Below are 21,117 nucleotides of genomic sequence, written 5' to 3'. Positions count from 1 at the left end.
GCCCACCCTTTTCACCATTTCCCATCCCCTTGTTCATCTCACATGTTATCTCTTTGCTCGCCCATCACCTCCCTCTGATGCTCCTCCCACACCCCCATTTCTTCTTTCTTCCATGGCCTTCTCTTTCACCAATCAACTTCCTAGCTCTTTGCTTCATCCCACCCTTCCAAGTTTCACCTATCGCCTGACATTTCTCTCTCCCCTCCCCCACCTTTCAATTCTACTCCTCAGTTTTTTTTCTCCAGTCCTGCCGAAGGGTTTCCGCCCCAAAACGTTGACTGTACTCTTTACCATAGATGTTGCCTGGCCTGCTGAGTTCCTCCAGCATTTTGTGTGTGATGCTCGGATTTCCAGTATCTGCAGATTTTCTCTTGTTCGTGATTTGTCCAACAGCAAGTTTCTGGCATGTCTTATTTTTCTTGCCAGGCAGGATGACATGCAATTTAAATGTCCATGAACAAGAACACTCGAGCAGGTTGCTGAAAGGTTTGGCATCAGTCTTCTCTGATAACAATGAAACAACATGGAAAGTCATATGCCCAAAGAGAGTAATTTTTTATCACACAGTTCTCTGCATTGTATGAAATCTATCACAAAATCACCTGCGTAAAACTTCACTCATTACTCCCTCTGCCGTCCTTGAAGGCTGTATTCAGCTGGTGAGTAATTATCCACACATTCTTATCAAAAATTCTGGCCTTCATACAATAAGTATAAAAGTGGAACAACACTACAAATGAACCACAAGCTCAGAACAGAGCAGGAAGTCACACAAAAACCATGTTGCCAGCAGTATTCAAATTATGTTGTGGCATCTCATATCAGCACTTCAGGACCATGACAGGTAGAGACTTGCAATTTGTTTCCAATCTGCTTTCTTACGCTAAAAACATAAAACAGCAAATAATTTTAATTCAGCAATGTAGTAAAGCTGTTATTCTGTAGTTAAGAGGGCTATATGGAACATACTTCATAAAATGAAGGAGTCTTTAGGAACTAACCTGCCCATTATTTAATTTCCTTTCTCTTGCAGGATTGAAGGAAACTGCAGTGGTTACAATAGCACGGGAACTGAAAAGAATGAAAAGAGAAGAAAAAGTTCTGCCGAGCATCATTAATACGCTATCTCAGAAAGAAAACTTCCACGAAGGTTTGCATCTACTTTGGTACACAGTTTATATATTGCTGAGGTATTAACACAAGACTATATTTACTATTAGGTGTAACACATGCTTTGCTGTTCCTGCCTTTTAGTGGTATATAACTTAATGACAACTGAAATAGCTCATCTTTATTTGAGCAATATAGAAGGCTATCTTTTTTTTTTTAGCATTTCTTAACCAGGGAAGGGATACATTTGACCAGATCACATGATTGGATAGCTAATGAAAAACTCCTATTTAATGAGATAATATATCTTTGTTGAGCAAGTGTATTAAAGGACAAGGAGCCCAAGCAAGTAGATACTGCAATGTTAGAGAATACAATGAATAGCTGAAGAAAGCTTAGGGAACTGAATGACCTATCCCTGTTCCTTTGAAAATGCACAATCCCAAATGAAGGCAAGATCAGATTCTTATCTCTCTATAGCTCACTTGTCAGAGGCAACCATATACCATAGAATATGCACTGTATAGCTATAGCTGCTGAAAAAATGTTTCCCAAATAAGACACTACTTAATAAAGCAGAAAGGCATTGAGAAGGGAAAGAGTAATGAGTTCATATAGTCATGCAAATTCACTTCTCTATACAATATTTAATTTTATTACAGCTATCAGGGTAGAAGATGAAAAGCAGAAAATAAACAGCACTTTGAACACAGAAGAGTTGTCGTATGTTAAGCAAGGGGAAGAAGCTTTACTAAAAGCACGAGAGATCTTAACACAGGATGCTGGATGGACAACGGAAATCAAAATGGTAATTTTCTTATTAATGGATCTTGAAAATGAGCATTAAGGGGAATCTGATAGTTACATTGAAATAAGTTGCTGAGTTCGCCAAGCCTCCAAAGAGGAGCGTGTAAGACATTTTGCTTGGTCTTAAGTGTTCACAGTTTTATGGTGACAGAGCACTGGTTTTAATCATTTTTGATAGTAAGGGCATTGGGAAGGGAAAGGACTCTGAATTAATAGAAGATATTATTATAATTAGAATTGTTTATGAAATTGGTCCAGTGATGGATAAAAGCCATCTGGGATCACTTTGACTACTTCCTTTATACATTTATGTGTGAAAATGTCAGAGGACAAGATCAAGTCCACCTCTAATGCTTCCTAGGTTGACTTATTTGCTAACGTTTGACATAGGCTCAATAATGAAGAATGGCAGATTGGGTAGAATGTTGGATAAAAATGATATTGAGAGGTTAAAGACGATGAAATTGTGAATGGCAACCACTTAGAAACAGATACCTGCGTTTTGTTTTGCAGAAGAATGGTGATAATGTTGCAAGCAAGATTCTACCTGGAATTGGAAAGGTTTTCAAGTTGGAGGCGGTATTGGATGCAACTGTAGAACATGTATATTCAGAGCTTCATGAAAAAGTGGATCAAGTGAGCTCATGGAATCCAAGTGTTAAACACATACAAGTAAATTGTCTCTGCTATGTTACCCCCACTTTATGACATTCAAATCATATAGGATTGCTTGCCCTGAAAAAAAAGTTGTCTAATGTTTCTTATAACGTTTTTTTTTAGATCCTCCAAAAAATTGGTGATAAAACCATAGTAACTCATGAAATCATGGGAGAGACAGCTGGAAACATCATCGGACAGAGGGACTTTGTGAGTGTAAGATACTGCAGGAAAGAAGGATTATATTATTACTTGGCCGGAATAGCTGCAAAATCCAAGTTGATGCTACCACAGAAAGGCTTCATTAGGTATGGATTAATAGCAGTTATTGACAAGATTTATTGCAAATTACTGAATATATGAAACATGGATTTCTAAGATATGTTTTCTAACAACAGAGCTGAAATTGGACCATCCTGTATAATATTATGTCCTGTGAGCAACAACAAGAAAAAGACTCAATTTACTTGGCTTCTCAGCATGGACCTTAAGGTTAGTTTGCGGCTTCACCTGTGTTTCTTTCTCCAGGTTTGACTCTCACTGTTTTTCTTGTCAGATGTAATAGCATTGTTATAATACCTCCCCCAAGTGTCTAATCTTACTGCATAACTCAAATGGTTAAAAAAAAATGGATCCCACCATTCTGGCTGGGCTGTACTTGTCAGAAGATTGTAGGAACTGTATTCACAGCTTTCCAATCAGCAACACAAGTTACTATGGATTAAGTGTTTAAATAGATTTCACCCAGTGTGGTGGTCTTAGATCCCAGGGAATAGCAAATACAGCTGCCGTCTCACAGCTCCAGTGCTAGGTTTGATCCTGATCTTCAGTGTAGCCTGTGTTTGCATGTTCTTCTTCTCACCATGTAGATTTTCCCAGGTGCTCCAGATTCCTCCCACATCCCTTAGATGTCCAGATTGCTGGGTTAATTGTCTCTACTATGTTACCCCTAGTATGTAGGTGAGTGATAGAACCCATGAGTAACTGATGAGAATGTAAGGAGAATATGATTAATGTTAAATTGGTTGCTTAATGGTCAGCATAGACTTGTTGGGCCAAAGGGTTTGTTTCCACTCTGTAGATCTGACTCCATCTATGGTACATGTAACTCTCCAGTGGCTGTGGTCACTAAACCAGTGCAGAATTTTACACATAATTTACACTGGCCCAGGGCAAAGAACAGATACCAGTTACAAATCTGGGATGAATTAGCAACCAAGTCAAAAAAATACTCTGGGATCATCCTGAGTTATTTGGCTTGTTATCACGTTAACAATCAATTTAACTACACTGCATATGTTTGATATGGAACTCATCACAAGGAATAGTTAAGTCACATAGTAAAGATTAATTTATTTGGCTAGCTAAGCACATGTGGAAGAAAGGAAATGCTAAGTAGAATTAGGTTAGTAAAATCAAGAGATTCCTATAGAGCATAAATTCTTGAGTTGACTGGCCTTCTGTGGCATACATCCTTTGCAAGTTTATGTAATTTACTTCGCAACTGTTAGTTCTCTTTATTTCTACTATTAAGTCAACTAGTTTCATATAGTTAATGCAATTCCAGAGCTCATTCCTTAAACTTTTTGTTGTCTTTTTACAGGGTTGGCTTCCAAAAGCCCTTATCAACCAAGTTCTGTCACGGGCACAAGTGGACTTCGCAAAACACTTGCGCTTGCAGCTCTCTGCCAATTTGACATGCAGTTGAACTAGTTAGGAGGAACAAGAGAAGTATAATTAGAAATGGAGTCACAAGGGACCACCTTACATCTGTTTGTGCAACTTAACAGTCGATCAAAGAAGTCATGTAGCAATGAATGCTATATGCTATATGATCAACTCATGATAAAATGGCGGAGCAGACTCGATGGGCCGAATGGCCAACTTCTGCCCCTTTGTCTTATGTCTTATGGAATTGCAGCTTTGATACTGGATACTATATCTGCAAATTATTTCAAGTGCAGGCTTGTAAAGTGAGAAAGACAATATTTTGTGAAACTTGTGCGTGATATGTACAACATATCCATTCCATAGCATATCAAAAATATACTATTTCAATAACTGCTAGGATTTCAGAATCTGCAATTATCACTTAGAATTTAAGTGAAACAACTTCTGACGACTGACAGTAAATGAAAGAGAATTAATACAGATCTTGGAATGGTAATGAGACTTGCTGCTGGTTTTATGATAATGTTAATTTATTTCTGATTACTTGAAAGATTTATCAGAAAACTATGAATTCATAAGATTTTTATTTGTTTAACTACAGTATATTAAAAGTTTTCTGGCAATGTTTATCTTACCAGTATTAACTGAGCTTTGAAATAGTGAAAAACTGGGAAAAAATGGCGTCTTGGGATGCAGAATTTACTGATGGTTTGTAACTCAATGAAAATCAACTCAGTAAGCACTAATACAGCTTTCTTGATTGTCCACATCCAATTAAGTGCTTTTTGAGTCTCAGTCAACTCTTCTCATTGTCCTTCAAGCATTCCTTCATTCATTCAGGAGAAAGCTGCCCCAGCTAGCGTGTTTTTTTTTGTAATCTTTGGTTGCTGTTGAAATTTTGTTGACTAGTGAGCTATCTAGGACTGTTGGCTTGTGCTGTGGTGCTGGTCCTACATGCAATTTTTGTAGGGAGTAACTTGGAGAACTTCCAGTGCCCATGTTGCCTTTATTCTTCAAAGTGGTAGAGGTCACATTTGGAAGATGCTGACTTAATAGCCTTGGTGACTTTCTGAATGCATTTCAAAAATAAAACAGCTACAGAAGGCCGGTAATGGAAGAGTAAATGAGATACTAATCATACATTTTTCTCCAAGTGATAAATTGTTGGGATAGGTTCCTAACTAATACCTTGATGTCAACTAAGATCTCCTTCATCTACCTCCACATTACATAATTCAGTGCAAGCTTTAGTTCATCTAACTAATGAATTTTTCACTGATTCCTATTGTCCCTCTACACTGGATTATTCTGATGTATTCCTAACTGATCTTCACATTCTATCAGTTGTCATGTTAAAATTTCAGCCTCGGTTTTAAATCCTTCTGTGGTTTTCTCCTTCCTATCTCTCCAATTTATTACAACTCTAATCCCATAGTACCTGCCTTCCTGCTGTTTCGAATTTTTGATTAATCTTAAATTTAAGGTCTTCACATGTCTTCAGTCTTCCCAAACTACAGCATTCCCAGAGCTTAGATTTAAGGCCCAAATAGGAACCATGCTGGTACCTGGGAATGTCCAAGGCTATATAAATGATTTTGCAAGGGAATCCATGGTGGAAAAATTGATCATAATCTTCCTTTCAACTTGATGTGAGAAAAGCAATAAATAAACCCTGATCATGTTCAGAGGAGGTAAACTAGCCACTCTCAACACCAATTTTAACTGTCAATACCTGCACCTGAAGTACATCTGATGCACATCAGAATCAAGAGTGTAGGGCCATATTTAGATATTAATGGCAGACATTCCTAGAGCCATAAGTTCTTGCATATGTAAATGAGGTATCCAACGCCTGTTTCAGAAACCCTGTCAAACCAATCAGCTGAGAATTATTTCCTCCATTCAGGAGGGAATTGTTTGCAGCAAACAAATCTTGGGCACTGAAATCCACTGAGATGTGTCTCCTTTTGAAGCTATGTATCACTTAACTGTGGTGTCAAGGAGGCAGCCAACCAAACTTTATGCTTTTAAAATAGGCAAACTCCCTAAGGTGGGAAGAAAGGCATGAGTACCCTGGACAACCCATGCAGTTGATGTAAAAAAAAATCAAGCAGCATCCATGCAAGGGCAAACTTATGCTTCATGTCAGGGACCCTTCAGCGTAACTGGGGAAGAAAAGAGGGATTACAACATGCTCAAGGGAGAAATGAGAAATACCCAATCCTATGAAAGCCATAACAGCTGTTTCACATCTGGAAACTGACCTCAAAATAGGTAAGATAACCAGAAGTAAGGTTGTCATGTTCTGTTAAAACTCAAAAATTGGGCTAGGATCATTGGATCAGAACAGGTGGTTCATCACAGCTTAAATTCTGATGTTCAGTATGCCAATGAAAATCCAAGTAACCTTAATTATCAACTAGCCTGATGTTAGGACACTGATGGAAATATACAAAAATAGGATCCTGGTTTAAAAATCAAACTTGTAAGGTGTAACTGAATGAATTCTCAGTAGGCCTGAACCTTATTCATCCATGTGGAACATGTCAGAAATTCCAAGGGTAGGTCCAGCTTACTGGGAGCAAAATTGATGCATTTTGTTGTGCAGATGTTCAGCCTACATCTTATAAGTTCCAGGCAGCACTTCACTCAAAGAGTAGATAAACTCTATCAAAACTAGAGAGGTAAAAACTCTTATGTATCTTCAAATTTGATATGATCAAAATCCACTGGGAAAGGCTAAATACATCAGTCAAGTAGATTCAATTTAACAAAATTCTGTTAATCTGGCACAATCAGGACTTCAGTCATGCCAGTCTGGCAGATCTTCTAGACTATAGATAGTATTTCAATTGATACTCCGACATATTTTAAAATCCACTTTTACACAATATGCCAATACATTTTCCATCAAACAAGTTTAAAGGGAATGCAGGAAAGCGCATCCTGGTAAGTTTCAAGGGTGTGTGCAAAACAGAACAAGGTAAATTTCAAGGAATAGCAGGGAAACAGATCCCCAGCATGTTGAAAATAGTTTGGAATTGTGTTAAAGTGAGTGTAGGAAACCAGGGCTCTGTTGTGTTACAACAGGAATGTGAGCTTCAGAGTACTGAAGGGAGCACGTGAACCTGGACTCAGGGAAATGGTTGCTGAACAATTGCATTTCTGAACAGGTAGCGTATTATTGGAATTTTATTGTACTTAGACCTAAGGCAGGAGATTGGGGCTATGAGGGAAATGTATCAGCCATGATGAAATGGCACAGTAGACTCAATGGGCCAAATAACCTATTTCTGCTCCTATATCTTATGGTCTTGTATATTACAATGATCAGAAATATTAATTTAAGTATAGGCAGCAATATTTATCAGCAATGAATGCAATCTTTTGAAAGGATGAGAAGTGCATTAAACTATTTTAAAATTATAATTCAGTCTGTAAATTATAAAGAGGTGGAATTTCCAAAACAACTTTTGACCAAGATATTGAAATAGTATTTATTACCAATCTTAGCATGATCTATCAGTAAGCTAAACAGTGATTTAAGAATGCAAGGAATCTATTATTTTTGCATTTTTGTGTTAGTTGCTAATCAAATACAATGTTCAAAAACACAATCATGATTTAAGTGTTGGGAGTGAGTAGAAGAATTAAACAACTCACTAAGTGCTAAGTGTACTGTGTTTTCCAACAGTTCTCAGTTACTTTGAAGAATACACTGATACAAAAAGTTATTACTAATGCAATTAACTGCATTTACACTTAAACAATTAATAGTGGGAGGTCAGTCATGCACAGCACCAGTTCTAGGTCTTACATACATTCAGTCTGTAGTCTATTTTGGTTTTCATTAATCCAGTTCCAAAAAACTGTTTTTCATGAGGTCAGATAATATTTGTAGAGTTTAAACACTGTTCACATGCTCATGATAGACTAATATTTTCACAGTTTGGTTCAGCCATTGCACGGATAATAGGCTGCATGTTTAGATTTAATACAAGAATGTACAAGACCTGAAAACCCGTTTAAAATTTTACATGCAACAACTTTAAAGCATCTAAAATTTAAAGAGTGTAGACTTAAAAAAAATCACTTCTACATCATCGAATGAGAATGCATTGACCGTTATGTGGAAATACACTTTGCACTGGCAATATCCAGTTGCTCCATAAATTAATATTAAACTGTTTGAACCTCCTTTCAATACAAGGAAATGATGATACAAATGAGGGGATATGGAGGCCAGCATTAATAAATTCTTTCAAAAATGAAAAACTGAGATTTCTTTTCCATTCAATAAATATTAAAATTAAAAGCTCTTAATTCATTTATGTACAGGAACTATACAAATGCAAAAAGAATGTTAATGTATGTACTCTGTAATGAATGATGTGCCAAACAGCAGTAAAGGCAGATCTGTACAAGCAACAACTAAATTAACAAAACAACCATCATTTACTTGCATATTATAAGCCTATTAACTTTTAAGATGCTAACATTTACATTATATACAATATGGATGAAAGTTTATCATTTAATTATCACTATCACAAAAGTCTCGAAGAAATTTTAAATTGCATCATTCTTTATGAGAAGCAGTCATTCCATAAATGTGAGATCTTTTGTTTCAATGATGCTGTCAGAATGAATCTGTTGACTAAAGTGTTCATTGCATATTGAAAATGCTCAATGTAGTACCTTTATATTAAATCAACCTAATTTTGTATCCAAAGACGCTGACCTTTGCCATGAGGTGGTTGTTACCTTTTACAGTATCTGTACAATCATCAGTAACTTGAACGAAGATGGTATAAAACTACTGATCCCAGCACACCTTTAACTGCAGCTTAAAATGAAAATGGCTGAAGTCTCCTTCAGTTGAGCAAGAGTATTAAGCAATTCATGAGTGCTATGTGTTAGCACTGAGAAGATACTGGAAAATCAGGGTTTATTTTAATGGAAAGCAGTGTTGTTGAATTGGAAGTTCATGTTGTGATGGGTGAGATTCTGTTGGCCAAATCTGCTTCTGATTCACCATCATCCCTTCTCTCTTTTGTTGTACTTGCTGAGCTCCAACTATTGCTCCAGGTAGTTGTATGAGGCAAAGTCTTGCCGTTATTTATAAACAACTGATGGGTAGTTGAAGAGTCAAAATGGCCCTCCTCTGTGCGTTGTGTTACCTGTTGAGTAGTAGGCAACCTGAATGTACTTGCAAAAGTGCGAGTATTTAGCCTATCAAAGCCTTTGGTAGTTCCCTGAGACTCTGTGACAAATATCTTGGGTAAAAATGCATTACTGCCATCAGTGCTGTCTGCTACAGTAAGAATTGTTGGCAAAGCCTCATCCTTTATAGTGGTCCCTCTGAATGTTGGATAATGGTTGTGAGGGGTTGGCTTTGTTGTTGTTTCTGGGCTGGGACTAGAATGGGTAGTGCCCTTAGAAATTTCAGTTCCTGTGGCAGCCTGAGAAACAGGAGGTGGTGAAGTTGGGTTTCTCTCTTTGCAGGATACACAACACAACTTCCGATACCCAGGAATGGAACAGTATCGAGCCAAAACCTCCATCTGACAGAAAATTGATTTATCACCAAGACATGGCTCCCCTGTGAATTGAATCAAATCAAAGTTAATTAGGTTTGTTAAAAGATAACTAAATTATGAATAACTGATTGATTGTGGATTCTGATTTTAAAAACTTAAAATTGTTTACTTATTTAATAGGAAATCAAAATACTGGCTTCTGTTGAAGCTGTATTCATATCAGAAGTTAAAGCAAAAAAAAACCCTAAAATTACCATGTTTAATTTTAGTTATAAACGATGAAATTTGAGATTGAAGAATCAATGTGGCCATGTGCCTACACGAAACTATATAGTAGCTGAAAATTAGATTGTCTGATTGCGTTAACTTCAGCACTAAGCAAATGGAATAATTATTGTCTCTGTATGAATTGAGTCAATAACCATTTGTTGGTTGTTTTCCATTGGTGTAGAAGTTTGAATCATTTCGCACACCTAATGTAATTTCTGTATCACATCTTTCCTTGTACACGTTCCTTTTGAACCACTATCTAGGAAATTATGCCACATGATTCTGGTCAACACCACACTGTTTGGCATTTGCAGGACATCTAGTGCTGTGACAAACTGGGACACCATTTTGATGATTCTAAAAGTTGCCTTTAATCCTTCATACCACTACTTCCCTCATCTCAAACAAGGAACCATCACCATTTCCACACCTACCAAGTTCTGGCAGTGAGGGTCATGCCCAATTCCACTGATGATTTCCATCCTAACTGACCGAGGTCCCAACAACACCCAACTGCGACCTAGAGGCTTCTGTAGGAGAACCATGGTGGTAACCTCTGACCTGTCCCAAATTTTTATTCTGATTGTCAATAATACCTACAGTATTTCCTCTCTCCACCAACATTACAACCCCCTTTAACACTCCTCCACCTCTGTCACTACTGCAACCATCTAACTTATATTGGACAAAACCAAACTCAAATTGGGTGCACTTTGCACAACAAGGCTGACATTAAGTTTCCAGTCACTTGTCACTTTAACTTCCACCCTTCCCCACTCCAACAAATGTGTCTTTGGCATCCTATACTTTTCCCACAAAGCTCAATGCACATTGCAGTGTCAGCCTCAACAATTTCTGATAACCAGATTTTCCAATTTATTTCTCAAATAACCAGTTCTGATAAAACATTATAAAATTGCAATTATTTCTCTCTCAAGACTTCCAGCATTTGTTTCTCCAGCAGTTACTTCGCAGTTCTCTTTTCCTCCTGCAGTGTAGGATGAAATAGAACTGTCAACCAGCACAGCTCTGAGGCACCGTAAGATGGTGCTATTGAACAGAGATCGAGAGGATGCATGTCTCAACATGAAGCATGGATCTTACAATGTAACGAGAGCAGCTATTTGAAAAATGCTTAAAATCTAGAATATATTGTGGATCCTAAAGGTGAAGAGTTGATCTTTGGTTGGAATCCATGTGGAGTAAGTCAGAACAGAAGATATTCACTAAATAATTAGACATGATATATCATAAGGTTTGAAGGGGAATGAAAACCAATGAGAGTAAATAAGGTAAAAACAAATAAAAATCCTAAATAAGGAGGGAAATTTCTTCAGGGAGGGCATTTTGAGAAGTGGTTTCAGAATTACAAAGTAGTCAAAAAGAAAATAACTACCGTCCAAGTCCCAAACCTAATATTATGGAAATAATTAATCGTTCTCAACAATACCCACGGTAAGTGCGTACAGAAATAGATCGAGTGGTCAAGAAGGTAGGTGGCATGCTTGACTTCAAAACACTGAGTTTAAAAGTAAGGAATTCATGCTTGACTCCATACAGCAAGGATGTGGAGGCTTTATAAAAGTTACAGAAGAGATTTACCAGATGCTGCCTGTTTTAGAGGGTATGAACTCTAAGGAGAGGTTGGACTCATTTGAGCTGTTTCCTTTGGAGCATTGGAGGCTGAGGGGAGACGTGATAGAAGTCTATAAAATTATGAGAGACATTGATAGGGTAGATAGAATCTTTCTCCCAAGGTAGAAAAGTCCAATACTAGGGGACATGAAATTAAGTTGAGAAAGGGAAAATTTAAGGGAGACATACAAGATAATTTTTCTTTTACATAGAGAGTATTATGTGCCTTGGAACAGGCTGCCAAGGGGAGTAGTGGATAGTGGCATTTAAGAGGCTTTTAGATAGACACACAAATATTCAGGGAATGGAGGAATTTGGATAATGTGCAGGCAGAAGAGATTTGGTTTAATTTGGGATCGTGTTCAGCACAGACACTGGGGCTGAAAGGTCTGTTCCTGTGTTGTGCTGCTCCATGTTCTAATATGTATTTTACTGAGAAATAAAGATTCCATGAGATTAATTTATCCACAGTCCACTAAAGTGATTAAGGATAATATCAAATTGAAAGAAAAGGCATACAGAGGCTCTTCACTTTGCAGTGGAACACCTGGAAAATGAAGATGCATACTTCAGGATGCTGTTCATTGACTGCAGCTAAGCACTCAACACTATCATCCCCTTGAAGTTCATTATTAACCTTCCAGACCTGGGTCTTAGTACCTCCAGGTGGAAATCGACCCTTGATTTCCTCACTGACAAACTCTAGTTGGTACAGATTGGCAGCAACATCTCCTCCACACTCACCATCAGCACAGGTGCACTACAGGGCCACGTCCCCAGACCCTTGCTCTACCAACTTAATATCTATGATTGTGTGGCAAAGTACAGCTCGAAATCCATATTTCAGTTTGCTGACAACACCACTGTTGTGGGCTAAATCAAATGTGGCGACAAATTGGCATATAGAAGGGAGAATGAAAATATGGTTGAGTGGTGCCTCAACAGTCTTTCACTCAATATGAGCAAAACCAAAGAGCTGATTATTGACTACAGGAGGAAGAAGCTGGAGATCCATAAGCCAGTCCTCATTTGGGGGAATGGAGATGAAGGCGGCCAGTATCTTTAAATTCCTTGGCATTAACACATCAAAGTATCTGTCCTGGAACTAGTGTACATTTACATGGAGCATTGCCACAATAAAGCAGCATCCATCATCAAAGACCCTTACCGTCTCCATTCCCTCTTCACGCCATCTACCATCTACTACGTACTAACATCAGGCAAGGAGGTACATATGCCTCATCTCTCAAACACCAGGTTCAGCAACAGTTATTACCCTACAACCATCAGATTCCTGAATTGACGTGGATAACTTCATTCACCACTACACTAAACTGATCTGAAAACCTACAGACTCATTTTCAAGAACTCTATACGTTTCATGTTGTCAGTATTATTTTTACTTGTACAGTTTGCTTTCTTTTGCACATTGGTTGTTTGTCACTCATTGCATATGTATACTTTTTCACAAAATTCTATTGTACTTCTTTTTTCCCTGCAAGAAAATGAACCTCCAAGTAGTATATGATAACATTTATGTACTTAGATAATAAATTTACTTTGAACATAGAACATAGAATAGTACAGCACAGTACAGGCCCTTCAGCCCACAATGTTGTGCCGACCATCAAACCCTGCCTCCCATATAACCCCCCACCTTAAATTCCTCCATATACCTGTCTAGTAATCTCCTAAAATTCACGAGTGTAACTGCCTCCACCACTGATTCAGGCAGTGCATTCCACGCACCAACCACTCTCTGAGTAAAACACCTTCCTCTAATATCCCCTTTGAACTTCCCACCCCTTACCTTAAAGCCATGTCCTCTTGTATTGAGCAGTGGTGCCCTGGGGAAGAGGCACTGGCTATCCACTCTATCTATTCCTCTTAATATCTTGTACACCTCTATCATGTCTCTTCTCATCCTCCTTCTCTCCAAAGAGTAAAGCCCTAGCTCCCTTAATCTCTGATCATAATGCATACTCTCTAAACCAGGCAGCATCCTGGTAAATCTCCTCTGTACCCTTTCCAATGCTTCCACATCCTTCCTATAGTGAGGCGACCAGAACTGGATACAGTACTCCAATTGTGGCCTAACCAGAGTTTTATAGAGCTGCATCATTACATCGCGACTCTTAAACTCTATCCCTCGACTTATGAAAGCTAACACCCCATAAGCTTTCTTAACTACCCTATCTACCTGTGAGGCAACTTTCAGGGATCTGTGGACATGTACCCCCAGATCCCTCTGCTCCTCCACACTACCAAGTATCCTGCCATTTATTTTGTACTCTGCCTTGGAGTTTGTCCTTCCAAAGTGTATCACCTCACACTTCTCCAGGTTGAACTCCATCTGCCACTTCTCAGCCCACTTCTGCATCCTATCAATGTCTCTCTGCAATCTTCAACAATCCTCTACACTATCTACAACACCACCAACCTTTGTGTCGTTTTCAAACTTGCCAACCCATCCCTCTACCCGCACATCCAGGTCGTTAATAAAAATCACAAAAAGTAGAGATCCCAGACCAGATCCTTGTGGGACACCACTAGTCACAATCCTCCAATCTGAACGTACTCCCTCCACCACGACCCTCTGCCTTCTGCAGGCAAGCCAATTCTGAATCCACCTGGCCAAACTTCCCTGGATCCCATGCCTTCCGACTTTCTGAATAAGCCTACCATGTGGAACCTTGTCAAATGTCTTACTAAAATCCATATAGATCACATCCACTGCACTACCCTCATCTATATGCCTGGTCACCTCCTCAAAGAACTCTATCAGGCTTGTTAGACATGATCTGCCCTTCACAAAGCCATGCTGACTGTCCCTGATCAGACAATGATTCTTTAAGTGCCCATAGATCCTATCTCTAAGAATCTTTTCCAACAGCTTTCCCACCAAAGACGTAAGGCTCACTGGTCTATAATTGCCCGGACTATCCCTACTACTTTTTTTGAACAAGGGGACAACATTCGCCTCCCTCCAGTCCTCCGGTACCATTCCCATGGACAATGAGGACATAAAGATCCTAGCCAGAGGCTCAGCAATCTCTTCCCTCGTGTCATGGAGCAGCCTGGGGAATATTCCATCAGGCCCCGGGGACTTATCCGTCCTAATGTATTTTAACAACTCCAACACCTCCTCTCCCTTAATATCAATATACTCCAGAACATCAACCTCACTCATATTGTCCTCACCATCATCAAGTTCCCTCTCATTGGTGAATACCGAAGAGAAATATTCATTGAGGTCCTCACTCACTTCCACAACCTCCAGGCACATCTTCCCACCTTCATCGCTAATCAGTCCTAACTTCACTCCTGTCATCCTTTTGTTCTTCACATAATTGAAGAATGCCTTGGGGTTTTCCTTTACCCTACTCGCTAAGGCCTTCTCATGCTCCCTTCTTGCTCTTCTCAGCCCCTTCTTAAGCTCCTTTCTTGCTTCCCTATATTCCTCAATAGACCCAGCTGATCCTTGCTTCCTAAACCTCATGTATGCTGCCTTCTTCCACCTGACTAGATTTTCCACCTCACTTGTCACCCATGGTTCCTTCACCCTACCATTCTTTATCTTCCTCACCGGGACAAATTTATCCCTAACATCCTGCGAGAGATCTCTAAACATCGACCACATGTCCATAGTACATTTCCCTGCAAAAACATCATCCCAGTTCACACCCGCAAATTCTAGCCTTATAGCCTCATAATTTGCCCTTCCCCAATTAAAAATTTTCCTGTTCTCCCTGATTCTGTCCTTTTCCATGATAATGCTAAAGGCCAGGGAGCAGTGGTCACTGTCCCCCAGATGCTCACCCACCGAGAGATCTGTGACCTGACCCAGTACATTACTTAGTACTAGATCTAGTTTGGCATTAGCCCAGTCGGCCTGTCCACATACCGTGACAGGAATCCGTCCTGGACACACTTAACAAACTCTGCCCCATCTAAACCCTTGGAACTAATCAGGTGCCAATCAATATTAGGGAAGTTAAAGTCACCCATGATAACAACCGGGTTAATTTTGCACCTTTCCAAAATCTGCCTCCCAATCTGCTCCTCTGTATCTTTGCTGCTACCAGGGGGCCTATAGAATACCCCCAGCAGAGTAACTGCTCCCACCTGTTCCTGACTTCCACCCATACTGACTCAAAAGAGGATCCTGCTACATTACCCACCCTTTCTATAGCTGTAATAGTATCCCTGACCAGTAATGCCACCCCTCCTCCCCTTTCCCCCCCTCTCTATCCCTTTTAAAGCACTGAAATCCAGAAATATTGAGAATCCACTCCTGCCCTGGTGCCAGCCAAGTCTCCGTAATGGCCACTACATCATAATTCCATCTATGTATCCAAGCTCTCAGTTCATCACCTTTGTTCCTGATGCTTCTTGCATTGAGGTACACACACTTCAGTCCTTCTGCCCTACTACCTTTACATCGTTTATTCCGCTTCTCTTTCCTCAAAGCCTCTCTATATGTTAGATCTGGCTTTACTCTTTCACTGCTCTATCGCTCTGGGTCCCATCCCCCTTTGCAAATTAGCTTAAACCCTCCCGAACCATACTAGTAAACCTACCTGCAAGGATATTGTTTCCCCTCGAGTTCAGGTGCAATCCATCCAATCTGTACAGGTCCCACCTTCCCCAAAAGAGATCCCAATGATCCAAAAATCTAAAATCCTGCTCCCTGCACCAACTTCTCAGCCACGCATTCAACTGCCATCTCCTCCAATTCTTACCATCACTGTCACGTAGCACTTTGAACTTTGAAGATTGTGGAGGAAGCACTGGAGCTGCTAAGTAGCTTCAATAGCTACCACTGCAATCTCCAGCTGCTTTAGAAACATAGAAAATCTACAGCACAATACAGGCCCTTCGGCCCACAAAGTTGTGTCGAACATGTCCCTATCTTAGAAATTACTAGGGTTACCCATAGCCGCCTATTTTTCTAAGCTCCATGTACCTAACCAAAAGCCTCTTAAAAGACCCTATCGTATCCACCTCCACCACCATTGCCGGCAGCCCATTCCACGCACTCACCACTCTCTGCATAAAAAATTTACTCCTGACATCTCCTCTGTACCTACTCCCAAGCACCTTAATCCTGTGTCCTCTTGTGGTAGCCATTTCAGCCCTGGGAAAAAGCCTCTGACTATCCACACAATCAATGCCTTTCATCATCTTATACACCTCTATCAGGTCACCTCTCATCCTCCTTCGCTCCAAGGAGAAAAGGCTGAGTTCACTCAAACTGTTTTCATTAGGCATGCCCCCCATTCCAGGTAACGTCCTTGTAAATCTCCTCTGCACCCTTTCTATAGTTTCCACATCCTCCCTGTAGTGAGACAACCAGAACTGAGCACAGTACTCTAAGTGGGGTCTGACTAGGGTCCTATATAGCTGCAACATTACCTCTCGGCTCCTAAATTCAATTCCTTGATTGATGAAGGCCAATACATCGTATGCCTTCTTAACCACAGAGTCAACCTGCACAGCTGCTTTGAGCATCCTATGGACTTGGACCCGAAGAACCCTTTGATCCTCCACACTGCCAAGAGTTTTACCATTAATACTATATTCTGCCATCATATTTGGCCTACCAAAATGAACCACTTCACACTTATCTGGGTTGAACTCCATCTGCCACTTCTCAGCCCAGTTTTGCATCCTATCAATGTCCCGCTGTAATCTCTGACAGCTCTCCACACTATCCACAATATCCCCAACCTTTGTGTCATCAGCAAACTTACTAACCCATCCCTCCACTTCCTCATCCACGTCATTTATAAAAATCACGAAGAGTAAGGGTCTCAGAACAGATCCCTGAGACACACCACTGGTCACCGACCTCCATGCAGAATATGACCCGTCTACAACCACTCTTTGCCTCCTGTGGGCAAGCCAGTTCTGGATCCACAAAGCAATGTCCCCTTGGATCCCATGCCTCCTTACTTTCTCAGTAAGTCTTGCATGGTGTACCTTATCAAATGCCTTACTGAAATCCATATACACTACATCTACTGCTCTTCCTTCATCAATGTGCTTAGTCACATCCTCAAAAAATTCAATCAGGCTCATAAGGCATGACCTGCCCTTGACAAAGCCATGCTGGCTATTCCTGATCATATTATACCTCTCCAAATGTTCATAAATCCTGCCTCTCAGGATCTTCTCCATCAACTTACCAACCACTGAAGTAAGACTCACTGGTCTATAATTTCTTGGGCTATGTCTAGTCCCTTTCTTGAATAATGGAACAACATCCGCAACCCTCCAATCCTCCGGAGCCTCTCCCGTCCCCATTGATGATGCAAAGATCATCACCAGAGGCTCAGCAATCTCCTCTCTCACCTCCCACAGTAGCCTGGGGTACATCTCATCCGGTCCCGGTGACTTATCCAACTTGATGCTTTCCAAAAGCTCTAGCACATCCTCTTTCTTAATATCTACATGCTCAAGCTTTTCAGTCCGCTGCAAGTCATCACTACAATCACCAAGATCCTTTTCCATAGTGAATACTGAAGTAAAGTATTCATTTAGTACCTCTGCTATTTCCTCCGGTTCCATACACACTTTCCCACTGTCACACATTCTTGTGGAATGCCTTGGGGTTTTCCTTAATCCTGCCCACCAAGGCCTCCTCATGGCCCCTTCTGGCTCTCCTAATTTCCTTCTTAAGCTCCTTCCTGTTAGCCTTACAATCTTCCAGATCTCTAACATTACCTAGTTCTCTGAACCTTTCATAAGTTTTTCTTTTCTTCTTGACTAGATTTACTACAGCCTTTGTACACCATGGTTCCTGTACCCTACCATAACTTCCCTGTCTCATTGGAACGTACCTCTGCAGAACTCCACACAAATATCCCCTGAACATTTGCCACATTTGTTCCGTACCTTTCCCTGAGAACATCTGTTCCCAATGTAAGCTTCCAAGTTCCTGCCTCATAACCCCCTTACTCCAATTAAATGCTGTTCTAACTTGTCTGGACCTATCTCTCTCCAATGCTATTGTAAAGGAGATAGAATTATGATCACTACCTCCAAAATGCTCTCCCACTGAGAGATCTGACACCTGACCAGGTTCATTTCCCAATACCAAATCAAGTACAGTCTCTCCTCTTGTAGGCTTATCTACATATTGTGTCAAGAAACCTTCCTGAACACACCTAACAAACTCCACCCCATCTAAACCCCTTGCTCTAGCGATATGCCAAACGATATTTGGGAAATTAAAATCTCCCATCACGACAACTCTGTTATTATTACACCTTTCCAGGATCTGTTTCCCTATCTGCTCCTCGATATCCCTGTTACTATTGGGCAGCCTATAAAAAAACCCAGTAGAGCTGGCGGACTTCCAGGTCATCAAGGGAATGGCGGCATAAGGAAAAGGTCTCTCAACAAAAAAAGGTAAACTGCCCCATAATCGAATGTAGACAAATACTTAATATTGCATAACTATATTAATAAAAGGGGCAAGGATGATGTCTAAGAACAAGATTAAAAAGTCCGCTCCGAAGGCTGATAAACACAAAGAGACGCAGCAAGGCGACGGGCCTAGCTCCCCCACGGCAAGCCAGGACAGAGATAATGAGGGGGAATCGGTGACTCTGTCCTTGATTCTCGGAGAGATTCGCGAGTTCCGACAAGATAACAGCAAACAGCTGGAAGATATTAAAGGAGAAATAGTAAAAACTAACCTGCGGATAGATGAAGCCGAAGCAAGGATTGTTGGAATTGAAGAGAAGCTACAAAACGCAGAGGAGGTGATAGCAGAAATGCTGAAGCTGCAAGACCAGCTCCAGTGGAAACTAATAGATCAAGAAGGCCGCTCGAGAAGGGAAAATGTGAGGATTTACGGAGTTCCCGAAGGAACTGAAGGTAAACCCGGGTTGATGGTTCCCTTTGTGGAGAAGCTACTTAGAGAGAACCTTGATATGCCGGCTGCAAAAGACCTACAGATAGAAAGAGCTCACCGCGCGTTGGCACCACAGCCCCCGGCAGGCGCCCAGCCCAGATCGATTCTGGTCAGATTTCTCAGTTACAGAACGAAGGAAGAGGTGCTTAAAAGGGCATGGCAAAAGAAAGGTTTCATGTGGAACAACTGTAAAATCAGTTTAGACCACGACTACGCACCGGGGATTCTTGCCAGACGGAAGGAATATACGGAAACACGGACAGTCCTGAAGGAAAACAACATCAAATTCCAGACTCTGTATCCAGCTCGGCTGAGAGTGTTTTACGACGAAGGGACAAAAACTTACGCTACAGTGGAGGAGGCAACGTTGGACCTGGCGGACCGGGGACTACCTATTAAAGTTATCACCCAACCGGAGTCGCTACTGGAGAGGATTCGGCAGAAGTCGTGGCAGTTAGTGGGGCGAGGACGCTCCACTCGAACCAGAGTGTCAAACTACAAGGAAAAGCTGCAAATATTCAGACGCCAATGTACAGAGAATACAGATTAATTAAGAGAAATGATTGAAAAGAGTAAATAGGACTTAAAGGTAAAATGAAAACTGGTAACTGAAAATAAACTAGACGGAATAACTTGAATGATAGCAATATGGTCGAGACATAAATAGGAGAAAATTCTCTATGATTATTCAAACTGCTGAGGGCCCTCTAACACAGGGTGAAGATAGAGGTTATCCCTCTGAACTGAGGCGGGTCGGTGCTCAGGCCTCACTGTGGGAAGTCGGGAAAAATTTTCAAATGTTGCACGTTCAAAAATGTCTAGGGTGTGGTTATATGTCTTGGTTTACTGTTGAGAAGGGATTGCTTACTGTTTGGTTAGAAAAGGAGAGTGTTTTTTTTTCTACTACAGAAAAATGCAAACTGAATTGGTAAAAATAATTTCCTATAATGTTAATGGGGTTTTGAATCCAATTAAAAGAAGTAAGATTATGTCTAAATTGAAAAAAGAGAGGGCACAAATAGCTTTCCTCCAGGAAACACATATGAGCCAATCTGAACATGGAAAATTAAAAAGAATGGGCTTTAAGCATGTATTTTATTCATCATATAAATTGAGTCACAAAAGAAGGGTAGCTACTTTAATATCAAGTACTCTTAATTATGAACATATTTCAGAGACTAGAGACAAAGAAGGACGGTTCGTAAAAATCACAGGAAGAATAGAAGGTACAGAAATAACATTGCTGAATGTTTATGCTCCTCCAGGTTGTGAATGGTCATTTTATAGACACATTTTTGACCTAATGGTCAGTTCTCAAGGGGTAGTAATTTGTGGAGGGGATTTTAATATTAGATTAAATCCTATATTAGATTCTTCAAGAATAGTTACTCAGAATAAACCTCTGACTCGGAAAGTGAATTCATTGATGGAGGAGTTGGGAATTATAGATGTCTGGAGGGAATTACACCCTACTAGTAAAGATTATACATATTACTCTTTCCCTCA

General features: G+C 40.2%; 2 protein-coding genes across 4 annotated transcripts in view; one reads left to right on the top strand and one right to left on the bottom strand.

The window, feature by feature from the left end:
- The first annotated feature begins 780 nt into the window (after nt 1-780).
- Nucleotides 781-4,282, top strand: LOC140212256 (steroidogenic acute regulatory protein-like). The gene is made up of 7 exons (XM_072282974.1): nt 781-844; nt 1,034-1,150; nt 1,773-1,918; nt 2,431-2,589; nt 2,698-2,882; nt 2,973-3,066; nt 4,178-4,282. The coding sequence occupies exons 1-7, from the start codon at nt 781-783 to the stop codon at nt 4,280-4,282; spliced, it is 870 nt and encodes a 289-aa protein (XP_072139075.1).
- Nucleotides 4,283-7,737: 3,455 nt separating this feature from the next.
- Nucleotides 7,738-21,117, bottom strand: part of LOC140212063 (A disintegrin and metalloproteinase with thrombospondin motifs 14) — a 236,392-nt gene continuing 223,012 nt past the window's right edge. For 2 of the 3 annotated variants that reach the window (XM_072282531.1, XM_072282530.1), the window contains one exon: nt 7,738-9,847. In XM_072282531.1, the coding sequence (XP_072138632.1) occupies nt 9,231-9,847 (617 nt within the window). In that variant the 3' untranslated portion in view covers nt 7,738-9,230. The remainder of the gene's footprint in view (nt 9,848-21,117) is intronic. The other variant, XR_011889636.1, reaches the window with a different exon arrangement.

Source organism: Mobula birostris, chromosome 18 (genome assembly GCF_030028105.1).
Source record: "Mobula birostris isolate sMobBir1 chromosome 18, sMobBir1.hap1, whole genome shotgun sequence".
Lineage (NCBI taxonomy): Eukaryota > Metazoa > Chordata > Chondrichthyes > Myliobatiformes > Myliobatidae > Mobula > Mobula birostris.
The sequence above is the reverse complement of the archived record's forward strand: the minus strand, read 5'-3'. Positions and strand labels throughout refer to the sequence as shown.

Bases quoted from the DNA above. Each gene is read 5' to 3' on its own strand.
- LOC140212256 (XM_072282974.1), top strand. From the start codon at position 781: ATGTTGCCAGCAGTATTCAAATTATGTTGTGGCATCTCATATCAGCAC. The intron at 1,919-2,430 runs GTAATTTTCTTA...TTTGTTTTGCAG, and splicing joins GGACAACGGAAATCAAAATG to AAGAATGGTGATAATGTTGC. The intron at 2,883-2,972 runs GTATGGATTAAT...TTCTAACAACAG, and splicing joins CCACAGAAAGGCTTCATTAG to AGCTGAAATTGGACCATCCT.